General features: G+C 39.7%; 1 protein-coding gene across 30 annotated transcripts in view; it reads left to right on the top strand.

The window, feature by feature from the left end:
- Positions 1–25,954, top strand: part of RIMS1 (regulating synaptic membrane exocytosis 1) — a 233,230-nt gene that overhangs the window by 140,543 nt on the left and 66,733 nt on the right. For 8 of the 30 annotated variants that reach the window (XM_077926228.1, XM_077926226.1, XM_077926224.1 and 5 more), the window contains 9 exons: positions 1,734–1,890; positions 4,195–4,320; positions 7,449–7,511; positions 9,183–9,260; positions 9,722–9,835; positions 10,365–10,454; positions 17,142–17,225; positions 19,297–19,374; positions 21,601–21,672. In XM_077926228.1, coding sequence (XP_077782354.1) covers positions 1,734–1,890; positions 4,195–4,320; positions 7,449–7,511; positions 9,183–9,260; positions 9,722–9,835; positions 10,365–10,454; positions 17,142–17,225; positions 19,297–19,374; positions 21,601–21,672 — 862 coding nt within the window. The remainder of the gene's footprint in view (positions 1–1,733; positions 1,891–4,194; positions 4,321–7,448; positions 7,512–9,182; positions 9,261–9,721; positions 9,836–10,364; positions 10,455–17,141; positions 17,226–19,296; positions 19,375–21,600; positions 21,673–25,954) is intronic. The other 22 variants (XM_077926234.1, XM_077926235.1, XM_077926233.1 and 19 more) reach the window with 10 other exon arrangements.

The following is a 25,954-nucleotide window of genomic DNA, read 5'->3' as shown; positions in this document are numbered from 1 at the left end:
TTTTAATATTACTGACAAGAGTTGCTAATCACATTAAAGATGGCAGTGAAGTTCTCTTTAACTAGAGATTCAAGAAGGATGACAAAAATAGTAACTTAGGCCATTTTTGACAATTTTTCTGGAACAGTACTTGAGCACAACTGCATAAATTACCCCATTAGCTTCAACAGCGGGACCTGAAAAATTTGAACGTTGTTTTATATTTTACTGACTAACTGAGTACCAATGACCCTAGGGAGTTTAATAGTGACTTTTAATGAAAGAAACATACAGTTTCCTTTTTCTGTACTTAGGTTTTCTGTATATGTGTGTGAATCCCTGGTTTTCTCCAAGATAAGAATGCGGTTCAATTAACGTCAGAGTAATTGAAACTGTGGGAGGGTGCCCCTCCCGTCCTGGTCATTCTCAGCAAGTTTTCTACACACAACGCACTGCATCTTCCATTCCACATAGCTGTCACACAAAAATTACAAGAGAGGTGCATGCCATATGCTTTGGATGTATACATCTTCAGAATGGTTCCCTGTAATCTCCCTTGTTTCCTGCCTCAAATCCGAAGTCCCCTATGGATCCTTCATGCAGCTTTTCTTCTAACTAAAGGGGGCTAATTTAAAGAGCTTGAGCTGCTGCTTTCTTGTCATGCTATCAACTTGGTCTGAGGGACTTCATTTAATACAGGGGTAATCCATGAGGGCCCCCCCCCCCAGATACTGCTAACCTCTAACACCCATCATCACTGCCTTTTGGAGAAGCTGTGAGGGGCTGATGGGAGTCATAGTTAAATAACATCTGGAGGGCACCACATTGCTAATCCCTGATTTAAAATAACTAGCCTTTTTTATCTCGGGGAAGTGTGACTATTGAATGGGGGCCTTTTGATCTTCTGGAAGAAGAGGGTTTTCTGTGCAGTTCAGCGGTCTGTGTCCCCCACCCGCCACCCCACTACAGGAAGACAAAATGTTACTTCCAATATTAAACTATGGGTGGGTTTTACTACCTAAATGGAAAGTATAATCTGTGTTTGCCTTCGGCTCTTAGCTAATAAAATAGTTTTTTAACTTGATGGCATATGGGTACCTTTCTCTTAGACTTGGTTCTTTTTGCCTATCCAGCTTTGTTCTGTGGTGTTGGGCCTCTGGCTAACAATAATTGGTAGTGACATCTTTATGTTTCCTTGAATGTAAAGCAAGTTCTGTGGATCATTTTATATGAAGCAACGTTGGGTCAAATGACTTGTGTACCATACTCATGTCAGCAGATAATTTAAATGAAACTGAAACAGAGGCTTCAATTCTAAAACAATTTACTCATAAGCAATTCCATAGACTGGATGAATTGAATAAATCAGTTTGTTTCAGTATTGCAGCCACAGATGCATAGATTTCATTTAAAAAGACTGAAGAGCTGAAAAAGTGACGCTTGTGGCAAATAATACCTAACCCTGTAGGTATTATTTCTGCTCCTATTCACTTTCTCACCTTTGGGAATTTTGCAGTCTTGCACGTAAATTCTCCTGTATGTATGTCTGTACCTTTCCCCCCATATTCGCATTACATTTAAATATAATGCTAATTGTTAGCCCTGATTGCATGACATTTCAGGATTTTCACAAGTTGCACAACTCTGAAAATCTTGTAATCAATAAAGAGATGTTTTCCTGAAAAGACTAGTCCAGATATGAACACTTGCCATTTCTGACCTGAACTAACTTCATTTTGTTGCACTTCTACCAGTAGGCTATAGGTCTAGCACTAGAGAAAGTAAATCTACAACGTTAACTGTGCCAGAACAGCAAAGAACAACACATCATCGTTCACGATCTGTATCTCCTCACCGTGGTGACGATCAGGGCAGGACCCGTTCTCGTTTACCAAATGTGCCATTACAGAGGTAGGCTTCAAAATATAGCTGCTTTCATCATCAACACACATTGGGCAGACTCCAGCCAAAGCCAAGCACTTTTTAGTTCCATTTATTATAGTTGGGAGAGTTGTTAACATGTGTGCTTAAGACTCTCCCGCTCAAATCGAGATAACTTTGAAAAGGGCTTAACTTTGGCCAGATTGTCTCCATTGTGATTAAAGAAATGTGAAGGTGATGTTTTCCTTGGGCAGCTGCACATGGAACCCCTGCATGGTCGCTTCCACACTATGACAACTGCCTCTAGAATGAGCCATGTGTCTGCCATGCAGAGGCTCCTTGCTTAATTGTGCAGCTGTCTTAAGGAAATACTAAATGCTGAGTTTTCCTTAGTGAGTTTGTGGAGAATGTGAAAGCATAACAGAAAGAAAAGCAGCTCTTCAGTCTAAAAAGATGATTATATTAAGAGATAAATGGGCATTTCACTTTAAGCTACCAATTATATTTCCCCCATTTTCATGGAACAAAGGAGATCTCTAGGGTAGCCAGACAAAGAAGACCCTGTGCTCTGCCTTGTAGTTTTGAAAAGAAAATGGATAAGGAAGAATGGAAAGAAGTGAGCTGCTGAGGAGGGGAGATGTTTAGGTATGTTTTCATACCCTGGTGAAAATGAGAGGGAATAGTTTGACAGATGGCAGAGGGAGCCAACCTGGTGCCCTCTAGATGTTGGACTGTAACTCTTATAAACTATAGTTGGCATGGCCATTGGTCAGGGATTATGGAAGTTATAGTCCAACAACATTTGAAAGGCACAATGTTGACTATCCCTTGTACAGAAGAGGAGGGAGAGATCATGTCACAACAAAAGGAAGTAGGAAAAAACTTAGCAAAATTCCAGTGAAGTTGGATATTATGGAAGACAAATACTTAAAGGAAAAGGGTGTGGGTGACAGAAAAGAACTGGACTCTGATATTTTCCAGCATATTGGGGAGCTAAGGAGAGAAACTGATAGACCGGACAACAATAGATTATAAATCAGATTTTAAAATTATCAGAAAGTTCTGCTGCCTATCAGTTTCTTTTAGGGCAAAAGCTATTTAGTATTGTAGATTACTCTCTTTTTTTAGAATATAAATCAGTGTGAGCATCCATAGTCTTCTAGCAACTAAAAGAAAATCCACACAAACCATCACATTTAGCTGGATTTGTGTTGTAGCGTACCTAATACTAGGTTTCCAAACATGACAGGTTTCTCCAGACAGCTCACCACCGTGAAGCAATCCTGTATTGCACAAATCAAAGAAATGACTACACAAGGGGATGTTTTGTACAGCTCACTATGCTCTGTATTAATATTAACTGTTACTACTAATTACTTTTAAGTGACAGCTTAGTATTTGCAAGATATAGGCTTGAATTTTCCCCTCTCACCTTTCCTAAAAACATCTTTAAGAAGTCAGTTGTCACAACTTCCATCCTTTCTCCTCCTTGTCTCCCACCTTGTTTACTCATAAGTCACAAACACTGCAGACAGATAGTCTGTGTCACTATGAAAAGCAAGGGCATACACCAGCCACCATGTACATGGTGTATGGGTGTTGATGTTTTTATGCATGCATCCACGGAGGCCAGTTTGGTGTAGTGGATAGTGTGTTGGACTTAGACTGAGAATTCCCTCTTAGCTGTCAAAGCTCTTTGGCCTTGCATCATTCCCTGTCTGTCAGCCTAACCTGTGCCACAGGATTGTGGAAAGTAAACTGGGCAACTTAGTGGGGCAGGAAGAATAAAAACCTCCTCAACTCTTGGGGGGAAGCACAGAATAAAAAGGAAATAAATGTATTCTAACGGGCTGGTTCTCACAGGAACAGGAACAAATACATTGTTATTGCCTGTAATACCTGGCATATAAGGCTAAACATAGCATAAAATGAGGCTTTGTATAGTTCTTTTGGTATAGTAACTGAAAGGGATTTATAGTTTCTTGATACAGATGATTAGGCTGTCCAGAAACAGCAGCTCAGTTATTTTCTTAATGGCATAGAACACAGTAGAGAATGAAAATTGCTAACCAGGAAGGAATATAATTTCCTGCTCATGGTTCTTTCTATGCTCAAAAGCAGGCAGAGCTATAATTTCCCTCTCACGGTTCTTTCTGGCAATGTGGATTTTTTGCATCGCTTTTTGGGTATTCCTCCATTGGTGTTGGGGTGGGGAGGACTTGCTTCCAATTCATCAGCCTTGACCATTCCTGTTAAATGTCTGGGAAACCTTGATTAAACAGTGATAAGAAAAAACATGGTCAAACACATGTGTGCTTCTATGAACATTTCCAGGAGTTTAGATGAAATTCATCAAATGAGAAGATCACGTTCTCCAACTAGACACCATGATGCCTCCCGAAGCCCAGTTGACCGCAGGTCCAGAGATATGGATAGTCAGTATTTGTCAGATCAAGAAAGGTATGTTTGCCACTTTAAGAGTGTGAATCTGTATATATAATCTGTGCATTTTAAAATATATATTTTTGCTGGTGTTGAAATGTGCTTTAAACTGTCTAGAACTATGAGCTTTATATTGTCTGGACTACGAGGTGGGAAATAGTCTGACAGTAATCAAATAAGCGAAGCATTATTCTAATCAGTAGTGGAGTCTCATTAAAAATAATTGATTTTATGTTCACAGTGCAAATATGGTGAGTAGCATTTTTTTTTAAAAAGAGACAAAACTGGAATCTTGCTTCATTTAGTAAGAGCTTTTTTCTTGTGACTTTGCACTTGCAAAAGTAAATTTTGATTCTGTTGCAAATGTTACCATGGACTAGGGTGGTTAATGCTGTTGAATTCCATTTTAATTCCATGAGGACAAAGATGTTATTGCAGATATAGAAAGATCACACTTTTCTGTAATGCAATAAGTTGCATCTATTTGAGGTGCTGGGCCTTCCTATGCCAACCATATCTACTAGTCAAATAGTGTATTGTATGTCCCTATTATTCCTTTCATTCTTCAGTGAACCAGAGCATAGTGTAGCCATACATTCTGCTCTGACCATTCAGAACCAGAAGCTGTCAACTTTGAGGTTATAGACAGCTGTGTTAATTGTCTCTCACCCGTGGTGGAATTTGGGATGGGGAAGATGCCTCGCTTACCTAGTTATTTTAAAGCAGGGGCAGTATCTACCCATTTACTTGTGCTAGATTGCCAGAATTTAACTTTTCACTTGTGTTAACAAAAAGGTATTTTGAAAATTATATTGCAGGTTTTTTAACCTTATTTTAATCAAAAGATTACATGCACACAGACCCACATCTTGGCTATAGTAGACCTCAGAATGATCCAGTTTAGAAGCGGGAGGAGAGGACTGAATGTTGACTTGCGAGGAATTCGACACAATGTGTTGGGTGCCTCGTATCATTCGTGGGGGCCAACATTCGTCTTGAGTTAGAATTTAACCCTTGGCTATCACTGAAATTAGACAAATGCTTTCATTCTGTTTCCACTCATCCAAATTTGGATCTTGGTTCTTCTTCAGTATAGCTTGCTTCTCCTTTATTGCTGGTAATTCTGTAGAATGTTTTCTATTGTCTCCACCCTCTCTTATTTGTATGTTAGGGTGGTCCAGAGTTATAATTCTGTGGACATAGTGTGGTATATGCTGGCACATTTGTAGTTAATCAGGCAGGACACGGAGGCTCAGTCCATCATAAAGACTACCAGACACTTCAAACACACCTCAGCTTCCTGCTCTCACATTCACAGTTGTTCCCTCACTATCTCACTCTTCCTTTCATGTTTCCTATGAAAACATACAGCACCCATGATATCCACGTACAGTCCTAACTTTCCCTTCTAAACCGGAGACAGTGCTTTCTCATTCACCTCTCCTGTCTCCTGGGTGAGATGACAAATGCTGCTGCAGCTTTTTTTAAAAAAAGTCATTCAGACCAAAGTCCTACTGGCAGCATAAGATTCTTCAAATGAGGGGGTTCAGGAAGTGTGAGCCCCTGACACCTTCAGATTCATGGGTGAAGCAAATTAATAACATTGGTGAATAAGCTCTAATTTCTAAGAAGCTTTCTTGAGCTAGTACCAGTGAATTCAATGGTTCATTAGTTTACAAAGTATTCCATTATTCTTTAACCTGCCCTGTTGAATTCCAGTTTTGCATGTGGGATGTTGTGTGTGGTATGTTGCACCAGAATCCTATAATGTTAGTAGGACTCTGTTAGGCAACATTCCACCAGATAGTTAAGGCTTTTTTATACAGGATTATTTCTTATGACGTTACTGATCAATCCCCAATGAAATGTATGCTATTGTGACAATAGGACAACACATGGCTCACATGTTGACCAGTTTGCATAATGTTTAAACCAGTGCTTTTTCTGGGGGACGCAGGATTCACATACCCCTGAATATTTTGTGAATCTAAGTTTGGCCTGCTTGAGGGGCAGTATTTCAATATGAGTAGGAAAATGAGAGTACCACTAAACATGTTTTTAAGGGGGGGGGGAGCACTGGTTTAAACCATGGTATTTCATATGACTATTTGGTTCTTTTGAAATGGTACATCTTCCTGAGCAGCAAATATACTTTACTCTGGTGAACCTTGGAAATTTATCTCTGTGATTTGTGTTTGGGCAGAATGCAAGTACACAGTGATATGGTTTGGTAGTTTTACTTAATCGACTTAATGGTCTTACAGACCTCCCCCTCATCACTTCAAAACATGACATGCCAACCTTGCTTCATTTGGGGGTCCTCCTGGTCTTTCTCCTGAGTGGTGCTGTTGACTTCTGCCTGAAAGTCTTGCCCTAGTGGTCCCACAGCATGTACACGTCTTGTTAAAACTCATGCTACATGCTGCACCTTTCTCTTTGCAGTTATTTCACTGTTGCCTGTAATGTATAGCTCCTTACAGTGGAGAGCCACAGGTCTGAATTAGAATGCTATAATGTACATTGAGGACATATTCAGGATGTGTGGTGACAAAGTAATAATAACAACAATAATGATAATAATAAGTATTTGTGTTTACAAACAAATGTGCAAAGGCATCATTATGCCTATGAATAGATTAGAGGAAGCTTGTAGTGTTGCTATGGCTTGAACCTCCACAGTTTTTTGATTTGGAAGATAAAACTTGTTTTCTTCAATATTTCCTTACTATAAGCATATTGTCTTACGTTCATGAACAGTTTATTTTAGTTGCTTCTATTTAGAAATGCAGAATAACAGGGAAGCCGGTCAGCTGTGAATTAAGAAACGTTCCAGATATTAAAAGACTGCGGAGTTAAACTGCTTTAAAATCTGTTGCAGTGAATACATGTTAATCAGCCAAACTAAAGGACTGTAGCCTTTATTTTAGAATACTGGCCCAGACTGTCCACTATATACAGTATATATATATATTTCTTGTTTAAAAAGGGAGTGTGCTAATATGTCTTTAACTTCTGTTGAGGTAACTATCTCAGTTCAAGCTTTCTGGTTTATTTTATGTTTTCATTTGCATACCATGGCATAATTCATGCCATTTAATGCTTCATATTTATATCTGTTTCATTCATCATCCATCCTGTCTGTGCAGTGAGCTTCTAATGCTGCCCAGGGCAAAACGAGGAAGAAGTGCAGAGTGCCTACATACCACCAGGTAAATACAGGCATTTGGTAACCAAGTTTGGATAGTTCTGGTGTGTGTGTGTGTTTTCTTTTCTTTTACAAGTCACTTTTGTTTCTGTCAGTCCTCTGCTGTAATATTCCTGTATTAGCAATACTGTATTGAAGTAAAAGGCTATGGTCTAGCTGCTTGATTATTTTTAAACATTTGTTGATATATGTTTATCCTATCTTTCAGTGGATAGGATTATAGTGAGCCCAATGTACCCAGACCTGTGGCTTTTTATACATATTTTATATATTCATATGCCCTGCAGTGTCTGGATCATAGAGATTAAGTTACTGAGAAGTTTAATGTTTAGAAGTTGAACATTCATACACACCAACTGGTGTCCCTCGGCTGATGAAGACAGAAAAGGGAGGGTGGGAATGCGTTCTGGATTTTGTGGGGTGCAGAGAGGTGGAGGAATCACCAAAAATTGCATCTAAGCTCATTACACTGATGTAGGTCTTCCATCAGTGATAGGACATCAGTTGGATACCATCCATTGAATGGAATTATTCAAGAAATGTTGCAAAAGGTCTTCCAATGTATGGCAGTGGTATCAGTTTTGTACTGTGTTTATTAATTTTTCCTTTTTAAAAATTTGTGTTTTCATAATTGTGTCTTTCACCTACTGATCGCATTAAGTACTTATAATTAACCCCCCTCACTTGCTAAGGGTCTTTGAGGGCATGGCAATACATACACAGAACTCCTTCAAGGGCCTCCCCTCTCATTTTAGCAAAGGGAACAAGCAAATATACATGACGCTTCTCTTGTCTGTGAAAGTGGTCTGGGGAGGCTGCTATTACAGAAACTCAGTATGAGTACACACAGGGCTGTAGAGACTAGAGCACCTAGCTTCCAACACACTTTAAGCTGTGATGAAATCTGTTAAATGTTAAAGCACCGTCCATAAGATATTCCATTATTAGCCAGCACATACTTCCAAAAGTAGTTTGTGATATAGCATAGGACCCTGCTTTTCAAAGAAAAGAAAGTTAAAAATCTCCCTTTGCTAGCCATGCTTAAAGGGGCTCCTTAAATCCTTACCAAGGTGCTGCCTTAGAGGGGCCACAAGTTACCTTCCCCGCCTCCTCAGAAGTAAAGGAGCAAGCATAGTACCTAAGGCACCAGACACATAAAATCCCGCAAGCACTTCTCCCTGGGAGTAAAAATACAATGCTAAATTCCTTAACAATTTGCTACCCTTTCGTAATGTACAAAATCAGCTGCCTGAGCTGCCTCATTCTGACTAATGGTATACGACCAGCACTAGATCGTTCACAAAATAGGTGATACTAGCTGTAGTGTTATACTAGTACAAGAATGTTCTGGTAATGAGAGAGAGTGGGGGAAAGCCCTCCTGAAGAAGTTGTAGAGTTCAGTTGTCTGTAGACTGCTGCTTTACAACCTCTTGTTTCAGCACACCTTACATAGATTCTTAACATTATAACATTACTAAAATTATCCTTAGTAGTAGTGGCAATTGTTAACCACACAGCAAATACTGCATAAGAATTGTTACTAATTTTACCTTTCATTAAGTACTGCTTCATCTGTATTTGCATTTATTTATTTAGTTATTTATTTGTTTTGTTTTGTTTTGTTTCTTGCATGCATGGACACTCTCCATTTCTTTTCTTTTCTTTCACACTCAAGAAATTCTGTTAGGCATTATAAAACACTACCTCCCAAGATGCCTTTATTAGAGAATGGCACTTACTGGAATATTTACAGGTAAGAAATCTGTTAAAAGTTCCCATTAAAGTTCTCACATACATTTCTGAAAATATGCATTCAAGAAAAATAAAATATTGGAGCTGTTTCTTACTAAGAATCATTTATCGGCATATACTGTATTATAAAATGAACCTCTCCCAACCAAAACACCAAAAATGCAGCTTGATCGCATTATCATCATAATATCTGGTGCAAAGCAAATGTTCCCAATTTATCTAAGAAATGAAAGGAGGCTAAAGTTGCAGACCTAAACATGTTTACTAGGGTGTATGCCCCACTGAACATAATAGTTGCAACGGCCTTATCTTCCGAATCCCTGCTGCTTAAACCCCACTTTAAAAATCAGTATTTTTATTTAAATTCACTACATATTTTATTTCTTTTTTAAACGTGTGGTTTGCATTCTGTGTGAAACTTACTTTTTTTTCTCTTTTATGAATTATGTTTACTTTGTGAAGCTCAACCCTGCCTGCATGTGTTAAGGCCAAATCAGTGCTTAGTCAGGATATTTCACTTCTTCGTAATTGCCTTAACTCACGAATACCAAGATTTACTGATGGTCTGTTGGTTAGGTAAGGTCTCAGTCAAAGTATCCTTTCCTATTCCTGTTAGTTTAGTCCAATAGATCAACCTCATTGTGAAGTTCGAGACAACTGTGCTCCATCATTTTGTGTTATAGAACTTTTAAGATGAAATAAGTTACAGAGATAATTTTTCAGTGTTTCCTTCCCATTTTTCCCATTGGTTGATATTTGACAAGTCTCGTTTTTCCACTGCTGAGGTGCAGTCTTGCCTATTTAATCCATCTTGAGTTGACTTCATGGAATCTCTTAATGGCCACCTTTGATTCCTTTGTTCTTTTATGCAACCAAATTCAGGCATTATCTTTTTAATTTTATTTTAAAGCAAATCTCGGCTCTCTCTCTCTCTCTTTTTTTCATCCAGCCAGTTCCATTGTATCTTTATTGGACCATTGTTAGTTGACATCTTATGTAAATAGAACATTACTTTATGATTTGATATCTAACATTGTATTCCTTTCTTTGTTTTCTTTTTGTTTTTCTCCTCCTCCTTCCATTGGATGCAATGCACTGGCACTAGTGAACTGCAGCCCTCGCTTGACAGGGCTAGGAGTGCTAGTACCAACTGCTTGAGGCCTGATACTAGTTTGCATTCACCAGAACAAGAAAGGTATAAAATAAAGACTTCTCAATTTCTTGTCATTTGTGCTGGTGGTCCTTATCAGTTTGTTATTTTCCCCCATATCAGTTTTCTATTCATATCCACCTGTTATTATTCATATCTGCTTTGATATTTGTAGACACTTTTGCTCCAATATCCATGCTTATTGTAGGTTGATGTTGCTTATAGCAGCTTTTGGCTTCTTTGGTTCTCTGTCTGTCTGTCTCTCTGTCTCTGTCTCACTTTAAAGTCCAAGCTAATGCCATTGTTTGCAGAAGTCCTCAGTATGCTGATAACAACGTTTCAGTGTTAATTGAGATAGTTTAACTGAGCACCACTTTTATCTTTTCTTCATCTGAACATGTGGGCTCTATCACATGGGAGCTTTTGTCACAATAAATGACAAAATAAATAAATTGTTCATCTTCAAGGAGCTGCAAGACTCTGTTCTTTTCACTTGGTTATCAACATCCATGAACCATACCAGATGTAATATTTCACTTGCAATTCCTTCTTATTCAGCAAATTTTCCCTTTAAAGGAGGCTGGAATCTTGCTGATTCAGGAGGGTGAGTGTGGGTAGCAGAATCACACCCCAACAGCTGATTGGCACGCTTTTCCTTTCCTTTCTACCTATGTGCCACTCTAATTGCTGGGTTCAAACACTGTGGGATTGGATTCATTGTGTTTCACGTTGTTTTTCCTTAAAAAATAATAATAGAGCTCAGTTTGAAATGTTTGAAAACATTCCCGACCCCCCAAAACAGTTTAAAGATACTTTTTGTAATCAAACACTATTGGTCGGAATCATTGTCAGATGTGATTGTGGCTCTGTATGGAAGTGTTTGAATTCAACAGTATTTCTTCATAACTAGAGATAGATATAGATAGTGTGCCTTGAGTTATTTGTCCTGCAAACACTGAATGTAGAAGAAAGCAGGTTTTGTCATGAAATTCTCAATAGGCCAACATGCATGTGATTAAGATTGGTCTGAAGGCACCTGAAGTGGTTCCTGCCTAGATGAGATACTTCCTGGGAACCATCTGTAAGCCGCTCTTGGGTTCATTAGAGAAAGAGTTTGACTATGAATGCAATCTTTTCTTTTTCCTAGCCATACAATAAGGACACCAGTAAAATTAAAAACCCCAGCACCTAGATTTATTGAGAGCAAGCAAAGGTGCTGTTTTTGCTTGCCAGGGGTATGGGAAGGCAGTAAGATGCTTGTGCAAGTGAATAATGAAGAGTGGCATTCAGCCAGCCTTTGCTCTTTGAAGATCTGTTTTTTTTTTGCAGTGTCAGCATCTACCAGAGCCACTGGCAAGAATTCAATAGGTGCTTAAAAACAAGAGCAACAAGAGAGCACTGATGATCAAACACTGGCAAGCCACCCACATTTATGCCAAGGCCTGGAAAATACCATTTTATTTCATGTGTGTGCACACTCGCAAAAAGCATTTTTGAAGATTCAGTTGTACTAAACTTCTCATGTTGATTTGTGTCCATGGATGAGAGCTGGTGTGCTGTAGTGGTTTGGAGCAGGGGTGATCTGACCTGACCAATTTTTGCTTCCTGCCATTCTGGTCCCAGATCTCACTGCTTTTTATGACAGCAGCAGGGGGGAAAAGAAAGTAAAAAAAGAAAGAAAGAGTGGATAATGTGCTTGTGTGGGCAAAGCCCAGTGCCTTGTTGAGGATACATATCATCTCCTCCCTGTTCATTTAATTGATCTTTTGAGTAGAACGGTGGTGATAGCTTTCCTTTCTCAGCTGTCCTCACAGATTAGCTGAGGACAGACTGTATGTCGTGTGTGTGTGTGTGTGTGTGTGTGTGTGTGTGCGCGCACACACACACACACACACACACACACACACATATGCATTGGAGAGTGGGGAGAGTCCACACACTCTGCTGGCATTGTCCCTGTGCTCCCATGCATCGGTGAAGGGTGAATGTGGACCCTGGGCTAAAGGAAAAGTTAGCTACACTCCTGGTTTGGGGGGTATAAGTTGCAAACATTATCCCACTTGAACTGATTCACATTTCAGCTACAAAGCCACTTCATAAGGATCCCTTCTCACAACCCCCATTTTTTTCCTGGTGGCCAATGTAAGTGCAAGAACTAAACTCAGGAAAAGGGAGAACCTATAAACCTTGCCCTGATTGTTCATCTCATGCCAACCTTTTGAAGGTAACAAAGGACTCCCCCGATAAGGTGGGAATTAGGGTTTCCTGCTACTCTTGTTCTGCTTTGGGTGCCTCTTCATTTCACACACCGAAGAAGAAGAAAGAGAATTCTTTATATATAGCAGTAGCCTGCACTGGTGACATGTGGAAGAGTAGACTCAGTATGTACCCCAACTGGCAAATGTGAGAAAACATGCCCTTACTCAAAATAAGGCTACAATACCTGAATGCCCTGTTCCAGGCATTGGAAGTCTTTGGAGGGAACAAAGGCAGGGTATAGTGGGCAGGATTTAACAAATGAGTCCTGTCAGCAGAAGCCAAACATCTTGAGGGCAACATGTTGGTTACTGCATCCCTAATGGGTATATCCTCACTACTGTATTTAGGTTTTTGAATGTGACTGTAAAATTATGGAATTCCTGATCTGGATTCCCACCTGATTCCTAGGTCCAGTTCAGACATGTATCCTAAGTGTGGCAGTTTGGTGAAGAAGCTGTCACACAACACTCCCATCCATTCATCCTTTCTTCTAGCCATCCCATCATATGTTGGAGCAAATGGTGCAAGCTGAACAGGCTATTATAATAGATCAAATACATTCTACAGTGTTAGCCGAGTTGCTTTATCCTGGCTGCAAAGCATTGTATCAGTTTTATACATTATATAAACCAAACCTTGCAGCTTCACTAGTTTGTATGTAGCACGGTAACTGCACAGCTTAAATTTAGCAAAGCTGTGTTCTTATATGCTCACATGGATTGGTGACACTGGCAGTGAGGCTCCTGTTTCTATTAAAGGCAGCACTATAGACCTCTGTCTATTACCCTATATGGCAATGGGTCAATGCAGATGGCAGTCAGCACTTGGCTGAACATACTGAATTGACGTCTTTACTACAAAGAAAGAGCAAATGGATGTATTGCTGTTGTAGGAGTAGGCATGGAAATCCAGATGGTGTTGTATTCATTCCATGCGATAGTAAAACTTGGACATGAAGATTTGCAACACGATGGTTATATGGGGAGCAAGATGAATGTGTTTCCAAAAACAATATAGGAAGCCAAGACAGATGCTGAAGATGTACTTACTCTCAGCTTCTTCCCACCCTGTCAGAAGGAAAGCCACCACATCCTGAACCAGTGGTGGGCGAGCCAAATTTGAAATGGGGTCAGCAAGAGCAAGAATTATTGGAGAATGCTGAATTGATTTTAAGAGCACTCTGTTGATTTGTAATGTCTGCCTTATCATTATTAGCTGCTGCTCAAAATGTTATATAGATTTTCGTTTTAGTGCTGGATACTAATCACAGTTCAGACAGAACTGTGGGGTTTCCCACAATCATTGGGGTCTAAACATTGTTAAGACCCCAATGATTGTGGGAAACCCCAGGGAAACTAAGCTTTAAGAGTGGGGCATGAGCTGTGTCATCCCCAATACATGTCTGACCAATCGTCAGGAAATCCCCACATCCCAAGTGCAAAAGCATGCTTTGGTCTGCCTTCCCCCAGTCTCTATTTTCTTGGAGTGGTGCTTAGCTAAGTTTTACTTACAGTAGAGCCATTGACTATGTTATGTCTCTTCATTTCAATGGGTTTATACTGTGTAAAACTTGGTCAAATAACACCCATTATCTTTTGAGTTTATAAGGAAGCCAAAAGCTTCCCTCCCTGATCCTCAGTGCTCAGTGCAAATTAGATGTCTTTGCCATCTAATTTCGTTTTACTGTGGTTGATGTTTTAATTCGTTGGAAGCCGCCCAGAGTGGCTGGGGAAACCTAGGCATATAAATAATATTAATGGGAGTTACTGGAAGTTGCTTCCTCCTCAAACTTTTTAGAGCTCTTCAACATGACCAGAACTTAGTTTCCAATTCTGTCAATACTGCATGGTATGTTGGATACGCTGTGAATGTATTGGATGCAGTTTCCTTAGAGTAGAGCAGGTGCATCTACTAGTTGCACACTCTGCTATGATTTCTTATGTTCTTACCATTCTTTTCAACTCTCAAAAACTATTGCTGCATGTTATTCCACATTCGTGTGTACAGTACGTTTCACATCATTAAAACATATCGTGTGAGATTTTTTTCCAAATTTCTTAATGCATGTTTGCAGTTGATTACATTTCTATTTCTATTATTTTAAATGTTTCTATAGAATATCAGCATATTAAGGGCTTTGAGTGCACTGGTACCTTTATATTTTTTCCTTTAGCACTTGGCATAGAGCGGGGAAAGCTGCTGCGTACTAACAGCCTTCTAAACATCTAAATAGCTAAAAGACTGTACTAATCTGCAATGCTAAATCCCCCTGAAGTCCTTGTAGTTTGCTTGCTCCCAATGTTTAATGAACAGAAAAGTACCTCAAAAAGTACAACTGAAACTGGTGCTTTAAATGTTACACTGCTAATAGAACATGCATTTTGCCTTTTTAATAATGATTCCATATCTCGTTGAAAATCAGGATTGCTAGCACCTCTCCACACATCCTCTTCTAAATGGAAAATTAGCTCTCATGAAGTTTCTGATACACTTCATAAACACACTCCTGTGTATTTATCAATACGTCTATATGAAGAAATATATATATATATATATATATATATATATATATATATATATATATATAAAATATGCAGGAATAATGAGGTAGGGAGCAGAGCATTGGGCTTGAATGAAGGAGGTGCACAGTGCTATTATGAGCATGTTTACTTAGAAGCAAATCCCACAGTGCTCAGTGGGGCTTGCTCCCTAGTAAATGTGTTTTGGATCGGAGTCTCTAAATATGTCCTTGCTGTTGTCTCAGCCAAGCCCGCAACACAGAGTTGTTGAAAGGGTACATGGCATTCGTTCGCGCACATTTCACTGAATTGCATACAATGAAAAAAACTTGAATGATTAAATAAAAGCTATTGTCCTGGGAGAAAGATTAAGTCATAGCTGGGGACCAATATGGAAGTTTGCAATATTTGCCAGGAATATGTTGAAAATGCTGCATGCTTTGAGAAAGGATTCAGGCTCCAGTCCACCCAGACTGCCAGAGCCCTGGTTGCTTTGCATGACGCTGACTGGCAATATGTGCAAAATGAAGTACTGGATTGGGATAGATGGGTGACTCACACAACCACCAAGTTCCTGACATTTGGGCTTTGTTGTTATCCCCAGCCCATGGCAGCTTCCTATGTATGTTGCACAGGTGATGTGATTCATTCTGCATGAGCGTAAGCTGGCCATTGGAGCACCACTACCAACCCACAAATGCTGGCCCAACATGAACCTGATTATCATAGGAACTAGAGGAGAGGAGCAAAAGTTCATCCATCTCCACAGTGGCCAGAATTCAGTTTCTGCTCTCACCACCATGCTTTCTCCTGGCAACCTTTGTGTGTGGAGGATGCACTCAGTACATTGCTCTATCAGTTTGTGCAGTTGCTGCATCAGTCTTTTTAACTCTTAGAACAACTGTACTTATCGAAAAGGTGGAGAGAGTTCCCAGTTCCCTATTGCCAGTTCCAGAGACACTCGGATTAATGTATGTATATCAGCTTCTTTTACAATGCAATTCTATTCATGCCTACAATGGGACTTACTCCCTGGTAAGTGTGTATAGGATTGAAGCCTAGATCCCTTGTTTTCTTTTTTGTGAAAAGTAATAAACTAAGAAAAATAAACCTGTAATTATAGATGCCAGAAGTAGGAAAGCCACTAGCTGTGGCTACACAAGGATTACAGAGCATGGTAATATAGATATATCTATGGAGGGGAGGAAAGGGGGGGTGTTGTGCTGGGACTGACTCTTCTGCCAGTCACAGTAGATGAGACTTTCTAGATCATGGATACCCAATGTGGTGCCTTTTAGGTGTTGGACTACAACTCCCATCAGCCCCAGCCAGCATGGCCAGTGCTTAGGGATGATGGGAGTTGGAGTCTAACAGCAACTGGAGTGCACCACAGAGGCTCCCCTGGTCTAGAGGAACGCATATATTTGTACACCATGGGCTGTGGGGGAAATGGACCATTTCAAAGACATATTTTGTATCTAGCAGTGTAACATGGTGCTTTAATTCCATCCACGCTCAGAGGTCATTCAATATTTTTCATTTGATTGAATAAACAAAAAAACCCTTATTTCGCATTTAATCTGGTACCAGTTAAAACTTCATTAAGAATACATACTGGGTTTTAAAAGGCACTGATATCTGAAATACGTAAGATACAATTCCTGCCATCAGTTGCCTCTATGATATCATTATCTTACTGGTTTTTTTTTTAAAGTCATAGTACTGCAGTACTGTGTAAAGCACAATAGTACAGCTATGCAAATGTGTCTAAAATGGGGCTCTAAATTCAAGCTAAATAACGATGGCGCTTTTTCTTACTCGAAATAGATAAAAAGTAAACACTGACTTTTTGGGGTACTTTTCAGTTTCCTTGCCACAAAAACGCTTTTTTTAAAAAAAAAAATTATACACTAAATGTTCTGTTTTCTCCCTATTTTGTTGGATGAACAAACAGAGGTAGATGGTCCCCCTCACTAGATAGGAGCCGACCCACTAGTCCCCGGATTCAAATCCAACATGCATCTCCGGAGGATGACAGGTACTAGCCAGCCCCTCCTAAGTGAAAAGTGACTTGATGAATCTTGCCGAGAAGTTTCTAAAGGCATGGTTGTTGTTTTTATAAAAAAAAATACATTTTCCAGGAATCTAGGATAGGACACTAGAAAGCATTTCATACCTGAATTCTACTCACGATATTATAAAGCACCTCTGATGTCCTTGCAGTCAAATGCTGAAAAATGTGCTGCCTAGTTGACAAATTAGCCTTGCCCAGCGTGGTGGGCTGCCCATGGAATCGGGGAAAGGAAGAAGATATCCATGATTCATACAGATGCCCCTCCTCTGTGTCAGCAGGACACAGAGATTCAAAACCATGAAGCCGCCTGTTTCGAGCCAGCATATTTTTGAATCCCAGATACAGGGTTTCCGGCAAGAAGGTGAAGTACATATATGAGGGAAGGACCCAGAATTGTTCTGGTGATAATAAGCAGCAATAAATCTTACAGTAGCCCAGTGGATACTGGAGTTGAGATGAGTTGTGTGGGTTTTCATGCTGTGTAACAAATCATCACTTCTTTCTCTTTAGCCCCTGGTAGTTCCAATAGCAGAGAATCTTCCACACAGTGTCTCTCATCTCTCAACAGCAAGTGGGCAGCCATATTTTGAATTTTAAATTGGTGCTTTATAACCCTCTTGAGCTGCAGTCCTTAACATAGCTTACTAGGGAGTAAGCCCCACTGAACAACAGTGGGACTTGCCAACTGAGCAAACTTCCACAGGATTGCACTGCCATGTATTGAATTCAGCAGGCAGTGAGAGGGGTTCAGAGTGCCTCAAGGCCACAATCCAATACGGTTAGGCAACCTTCAGCTCATTTAAATCAGTGATCTTATGTCTGCTTAACAGCCCGTTAAACTGTGGCCTATGGGCAGCTTTTGAAAAGGCACAGGCGGTTCAGTTCACGACAGTATAACTTACTTTGTGCAATTGGTGTATTTAATCTTCTCATAACTAAACATCCCAAGGGCAGGCTTTCTCTACAAGATAGCAATCATCAAACAATTTCAGTGCTTGTGGATTTCTCTTTATATGCTGATTGGCCAAATGTGTTATATATTTGGTGGTGGTGGTTATTTTTGTTATGGTTTTCTTATTTGAATGTTAGTGTCATGTTGTTCTTAGATTATAAGCATTTTCTCTTTCATTGCTTGTAACAGGTCCTCTGTATATGTGCATGTATTAAGTCACTGAACCATAATTTAAAATAGCTAGGTTTTCTACACACTCCTCCTCCATACTGTGTGCCATATCTTGACAGCATTCCCATTCATTTTAATCCAAAAATTATTAGTATTTGTAACTGCACATGAAATAATTTTATCAAAGAAATGATAAATATGTGTGTGGAGGCAAAATGGAGGCAAAAGCTAGAGATTCACGTTTTTAAAATTGTGATCCACTGATTTACAGTTGCTCACAGAAAGGCAGCCTAAGGCTGTTTTCTTTAACAAAGACGGGGAAATAGTTAATAAAGCTGGCATCAGAATAATTTTGCTATATACACAGTATAATAAATTGGTTCTTAAGCTAAAAGCACGGGATCTGCAGTAGATAACTGGAATTCTCTCTCTCTCAAAGTACTGCAGTTACTGAAAACAATAATCAATAATATCTATATTTGGCACTCTTAGGTAATTTTGACCAATACAAATCCAAACACTAACCTTGCAAACATTCACCTCAAGGGGACAAATTTGCTTCTATTATCAGCAGGAGTAATGAAAATAGTAAAGCCAAACTTTAGTTTACCGTATTCACTGCAGATGAACTATTGTTTGTTATTTCTGTCTTTATCCTTTATTAATGTTTTCTGTTACAATTGTTGCAATGTCACTTTTTTTTATAAAAAACAACAACACTCCTATTTCTGAAACACTGAAAAGGAGAGATCAGAAGTGTTGCTTGGAAGTACTACAACAGGAATGTTCTTGGTTCATAGAAATATCTTGATGCATGTCTCCATCTTCACTGCATGTGACCATCTCTCTGTTTCTATCTGTTTCTGTCCATTCTGTTCAACTTTCACTTCCATGTTTCCAAATCTTGTGAAGAACAACAGCGCTGGAGTCTTGCATTCCAAAACAAGACAGCTTAAACCTCCTAAGTGCTAATCCGGAAGAAACACAGAGGTATCTTGCTAAGTTGTCTTGAAACTCGCTGTGCATAAAATACCAAGTAGTGTTTGATAAGCCATACCTTCGTAGCTCTGTGTCATTCCAGTCTTATTTGGCATTATTTCTCATTCCCTTGAATAATATTAAATTGTGGGGGGTTTAGTGTATAATAATAGATTTAGTTCAAGGAAGCAGGAATATATATATATATATATATATATATATATATATATATATATGATGTGAAAAGTCATTATATATGAACTGCAGTCTTAAAAACTGTATGTGGCACAAGAAGTCATGTAAACACTGCCAAAAGAACCTATTTCTGGGAGACGGGAAAATGCGTAGAGGGCAGTGTAAGTGACAGACATCATCAGACCTTTTGAAGAAGTCTCCATGAATGTAAAGTAATTGGGGTGTAGAACAAAATTCAATAAACAAAAGGTTCCAGGAGTCATTTCAGACCCAATACGAGGGAACTAGGCTAGGACAATGTACAACAAAATGGACCTGAGATGGAGGACAAGGAACCATCACTAACTAGTCAAGCACGTTATATGATGGGAAGCCGGCACGTTATATGATGGATATAATTCTAAGGGATAAGGCAACCTAACAAGCATGTAGCTACTCCAAAGCTGAACCCCAGGAAATGCTGGAAATCTTGAACTATAGCGAGTCTGAGGACTATAGCGAGTCTGAGGCACCAACCTAAGGCATGACAGGACTAGTTATAAAGAGTTTGGTCTTTTTAAGTCTCTTGAGGCACAATAGGTTAAAGTCAGTGTTTGCTCAGTAAAGATGTTACCATAGCTTAAGCCTCTATTTTGATTTTCATAGTCAGCCTGAATTAGTTAGATGATCTGATGGACATAAAATAAGCAGGGCCTGTGTCTTTGGCCCAAATCATTGTTTAAAAGTGTTCTAAACTTCCAAACCCTGGGTTTTTTCTTCTTTTCCATGTCATACTGATGGCAGGCTTGATTGCTCTGGTTTGAGAATAAAGGAGACGGGAATGTTTTGCCAATTGTCCCCTTAGCATAAATCAGACCTTGAATTCTACAAGCCAGAATTCATTCATGTCAATTTTTCAAAACTTTCACAGAGAGATTTACCAAGAGCTCTTCAATACCTCCTCTTTTCCTAAGCCATTAGGTGCTTTTAGAATTCATGACTTTGGGCTTGTCTTGATAATGTCCATGAAACTGAGACATTGTTTCTGATCCCATGCCTGGACAAGAATACCAAGAAGCCTTTTAAAATGCTGTGGTAAAACATTATTGTATTGATTAATTTGTGGTCCTAAAACTTGGTACACTGAAAATAGCTTCTTGGTAGATGGTTGTGTGACTATGAAAACACAAAAGGTATCTCAGATGAGAAAAGCAACAGAGAACAATTGGTTTATACCGACATGGACTATTGGTCCATCTAGCTCAGCATTGTCAACACTGATTGGCAGAGGTGCTCCAGGATTTCAGTTAGGGGACTTTTCCAGTCCTACCTGAGGATGCTAGGTATTGAATCTGTGACATTTTGCTTGCAAAGCATTGCACCATACCATTGAGCTACAATCTGACAGCTAGTTAATTTGTATGTTGTGGTAAGAGTATTCTAGATCTAGAACATATGAATCTAGAACACCATAATGTCCAAGCTAGAGAAAAAACTAAAAAAAAGCTTGATTCAAACACTCATTAATTTTATATTGGTTTAGCAATTGAAATATCAATGAATTTATAGTCTGATGCCTTATCTTATCACGTTATTGAAAACAGGGGGAGATTTTTCACATTCTTAAGCTCAGATTAATTAAAATAGAGTTTTATTGTCATGGAGTATTTAATCGGCTGCATTGTTTGCCATCTGTGTTACTTGAAAGTGTGATGCAAAAGCAGCCTGTCACATTTTAACCTAGAGATAATGTCATTTCCTACCACATTTAACATTACTTTGGGGTGAATTCTAAAATTTCACAGCATTCAGGAGCAAGTGGGTGTGAAAGTGCTGCAAATAGTGATATCAAATAGGTTAAATCTTGTTGTTTCTGTCCTTGGTGAAGCCTTCATAGTCATACATTTGTTGAGTGTTGTTGCTGGCAGTTCTCTTATTCAAATTCCATATTTACTAGCCATTCATAAAACCTTCCATCTGCTTGAATTTCTGTGATATATTTCCTGGATCACATGCTTTCCTTCCTTTTTTCATATTTTTTATTTTTGACATCTCATTTCACAGGCATCCCAGAAAGGTGGAAAGATATAGCACCCAAAAACAGACTAGGAAAGGCTCTGCGTCTGAAACAGAAAGGTAGGACTGATGGGCTACTGGAATTGTTCACATGCCGTGACTTCGTATGCTGAGAATCTGACAAAAAACCACAAGTAAATATTCTGCTGCAGATAAGTTGAAAAACCTATTGGGTTGTTTCCAGTATTTGTACTAGAGGGCTAGATCCTGAAGGACAACTGGCAAAGGACATCTCTATGGCAGCAGGTAGCTCAGTTTGCTAGAGCATGATGCTGAGAATGCCAGGGTTGCAGGTTCAATACCCATAAGGGACAGCTGGATATTCCTGCATTGCAGGGGATTGGACTAAATTGATCCTCCAGGTACCTTTCAACCTGTGATTCTACACTGTGATTCTATACTATCATTGTATGGCCAGCCAATGAGGCTCTGAGCTTCTGAGCCTTAGCCCCTGGAGAACCTTCACTCTTGATGCAGAGGGTGAGAAGTCAAAATAAAAACCCTCCCCATCACCCAGATACTTTGCACCTATGACATTTTATATACTACTTTCAGAAAGTAGCAATAAATAGATGAGAAAAATGGGTGAAGGAGACAGTAGGAAGCTTAACAAGGAGCATCAAATTATAATAGTGTGTTGCATCCAATGTGTTGTTTTATGCGAGTGTACAACACTTTTCTTAGATCCCTTGTGTGTCTTAGTGACTATCCCACCCCTACCCCAACCACCCAAAGCTTCTCCCTATGGTTGGAGAACCCTCCATAACAGTTTAGTATATGGTGAGGGCAAACAGCAAAAATTGGATATTCCTTGACATGTGGACACATGTGCTTTCTGCAGCTGCAAAGTAGACACAATGCAATATAATGTGCAAAATAATGTTTGCAACAGGGTTTGTATATGCTCCTTTCATATCCTGTGTGCTTAGCAGGCCAGTAAATATATGAGCTATTGACATAACATGAAGTACAAATGTTAATAAATGTTCCTTTAAAAAAAAAATTAAATTTCTGTTTCATTGTCCACTAACTGCACTGCTGCATGGCTTCTGTTTCTTCCTTACCCTTTGTTTAAAAGAACATATAAAAACTATATATATATATATATATATATATATATATATATATATATATATATAGATCCATGCTCAATTCAGTTGAAGGTGCCAGCCAATTTTTTAAAAACATTGCAGTTACAATGCATGGGGAAGGCATTCTGACTCCATACACATGTCAGAGTTCTTGCATCACAGGCCAGAGCTTTACTTTCTGAAGTGTGAAGTTCATTCAAATAGGAATTAATTGAGAGTATATCATTCGGGGTATGGATTTGTTCAAAGACTTGATTGACTAGTACATTAAGAGGAGATCTACTGTAGTTGTTTCTGTTGTTACTCTTTTTAAAAGCTAAACATTACTGTCAATGCCTCTGAAGTCCAGCTATAATTCAAGTGGCCGAGCACACACAACAGGGCCAGAAAGGGCTTTGTGGGAATGGAGGGAAGATGTGTGTAAGAGAGGAAAGCCAGAAGAAACTTGGGCTGAGCGGCTTAACTTTTCTTCACAACGAACTGAGTTTCTGCCTCCTCCCTCCCCAAAGGGATAATTTCTACTCTCCTCGTCTGATCTGAGATGCTGGGGCTTGGCTTGCTATCACCGAGACATGCTGCTAACTGAGGCATCTTCTGGTGCCTACTTTTTGCAGAGACATTGGTGAGAGGTGGAGCACTGGGATGGAGGGGCTACTAGGTAGGTGGTGGGAGGAGGAAGAGGACTTGGTGGCATGGGAAAAGTCAAGTTGGTGGCGTCTAGCGAACCACCCCTTCCTCCTGATTTTGGCGCCAATAAATTAGAGCAGTGCCAACAACTCCTTCCTGGTGACCAGCTCACGAAGCACCCGTGCAAGCAGCCCAAGTAGTGGCGGGGGATGAGGGGGGCTGTGCTGGGTGCCCGGCGTGCTCTGGCGGCTGCACACCTTGCACATGGGGCTCAGTAATTATGATTGTGAATAATGCATGGGGACAAGTGCGAATTGATCCGGCTCCAGCAGACTCGGGCTGCATATGTAAATGAGGGAGGGCACTCAGCAATTAGCTGCTTCAGTCCCAAACCCGGACATTTTGCCAAATTTTAAAAATCCTCCCCAACAGAAATTTTAACCCTGAAAAAGAGGACATCTCCAGGAAAATCTGGACATATGGCAACCCTACCTTACTCCAGACACTCACTCTTGGAAGTACTTTTTCAGAATGTTTTTAGCCCAGAGGCAGGGAACAGGTCCCAGCTGGCAAACGACATTTGTTGTCGTTGCTTGTGCAGGTGGAAATCAAACAGTGGAGGCAAAGGGGCAGGGCTTTTCTTGAACCAGCGATCATCCAGCACTCACAAAGTATTGCACCTTTCCCAAGCGGCCTTAGGGAGATTTGTGTTCTGCTCACTTGCTGTGTAAGGGAAGATGAAAGATGGCTGTCCTGTTAGACTCTTGCCTGTCAAGCTTATTCTCATATGCCCTTTTCTATCTCTTCCTCCTTTCCTTTCCCCTTTTGTTCTTGCCTCTTTCTCTCCTCATGTCAGCAATGAGAAATGAGTATAGCAGGCAGAAGATCTGAGTCCATTTGCACTAATAATTCAATTTAAATTGCTAGATTAAGGAGGTTTAAACATGTCAGGTTTAGTTTAATATGCAGTAAACTGCTTTGAGATTTTTCTTAAAAATACAAAGCGGTATGGTAAAATAAATAAATAAATAAATAAATAAATAAATAAATAAATAAATAAATAAGTTCCTGTATTATTTGCATTCATTGATGATGCCCTTCACAGTACAGTTTCTGACTACAGTGGTACCTCTGGTTACGAACTTAATTTGTTCCGGAGGTCTGTTCTTAACCCGAAACCGTTTTTAATCTGAGGTACCACTTTAGCTAATGGGGCCTCCTGCTGCCGCCATGCCGCCGGTGCACAGTTTCTGTTCTCATCCTGAGGTAAAGTTTTTAACCTGAGGTACTACTTCCGGGTTAGTGGAGTCTGTAACCCGAAGTGTTTGTAACCCGAGGTACCACTGTATAGGCTTGAGGCCAATTAAGCTGGGACTAACCTGAGCCAACTCAGGTTTGCCTGTGGAGTTAAAGAGGGATTGTTTTGAAGCATTTATATGACCATACGTGATAAGGTTTGGTGGGAGGCGTTCCTCCACCCCACATGCATCAAAGTGCTCCAATTACGTCTGGTAGGGTCAGTAAGGTTGGCCACTGTGAGAACAGGATGCGGGCCTTGATGGGCCATTGGCCTGACCCAGCAGGCTCTTTTTATATTCTTAGTATCAGCTTATCTTCCCACCTTGGACTCCTCCAAGTGACCTACCAGTTAGTCTTTTTTATTTATTTATATTCACATTTACGACACAATTTATGACAGGGAGTTATGCACAGAAAAGCCTATTGATTTCCAAGATCTCAGGTGCATTCAGCTCTTGTTTATTTTTAAAGTGTATTTGCAAGACGGTGCTATAAGAACACTTTGCTTGCTTGCTTGCTTGCTTGCTTGCTTGCTTGCTTATTTATTTGCCTTATTAAAACCTTTTAAGATTTCCGGTAATAAAATCTGTAAATGGCAACAACAGGAGTGTCGTATCTTGCCAATATAAATACGTTGTTTCACTTCCTGTTACATAAATGCCAGTTCTAAAATTCCCAAACATTTAAGGCTTGAATCTAAAACGTTCAGCAGGGTTGTCAACAAATGTCCTTTCTTCCCCGCCCTGTCAGAGAGTGTTTGACGCTTCAGGCTTTTCAAGTCACTGTAGGTCACGAGCCTTCATCTTGGATAAGGAATTGCAAGTTTTACAAATACCCACAGCATAAACTGGCCATATGGGGAGGTTTTTTTTATGAGAGCCATCTCTGTATGTGTGAATGTACTGTGCTTCATGAAAAGTGCTGTCAGGGCAGATATAAATACAACAAACTCTGACTCTTACCCTCATGAACAGCAATCATAGAACCCACCCGCCCCCAATCAACCGATTGCCAAGCAATTGGCAATTTAGCCTAACCATCACTTAGCATTGGCTATAATTTTGCCTAGAATATATGAGCCACCTGCTGGAAGTAAAGCATTAGTGCAGGGAACATAATGAAATCTATAATGTTTGTTACTCGTATTGTATATTTTACCACTGGCCTTACAAAGCACCCCATTGGGTTTAGACAGCAGACTTGAACCTCCCCGCATAGGTCTCACTGCTTTCATGTACTCTTTTGTAGGCTTATTGCCACAATCATGCAACTGGGTGGCTTTGCTGTAATAAAGCTATTTCACAGAGCTGGCTAACAAGTAACCT

The sequence above is a fragment of the Podarcis muralis genome, chromosome 3, assembly GCF_964188315.1.
Source record: "Podarcis muralis chromosome 3, rPodMur119.hap1.1, whole genome shotgun sequence".
Lineage (NCBI taxonomy): Eukaryota > Metazoa > Chordata > Lepidosauria > Squamata > Lacertidae > Podarcis > Podarcis muralis.
The sequence above is the reverse complement of the archived record's forward strand: the minus strand, read 5'-3'. Positions and strand labels throughout refer to the sequence as shown.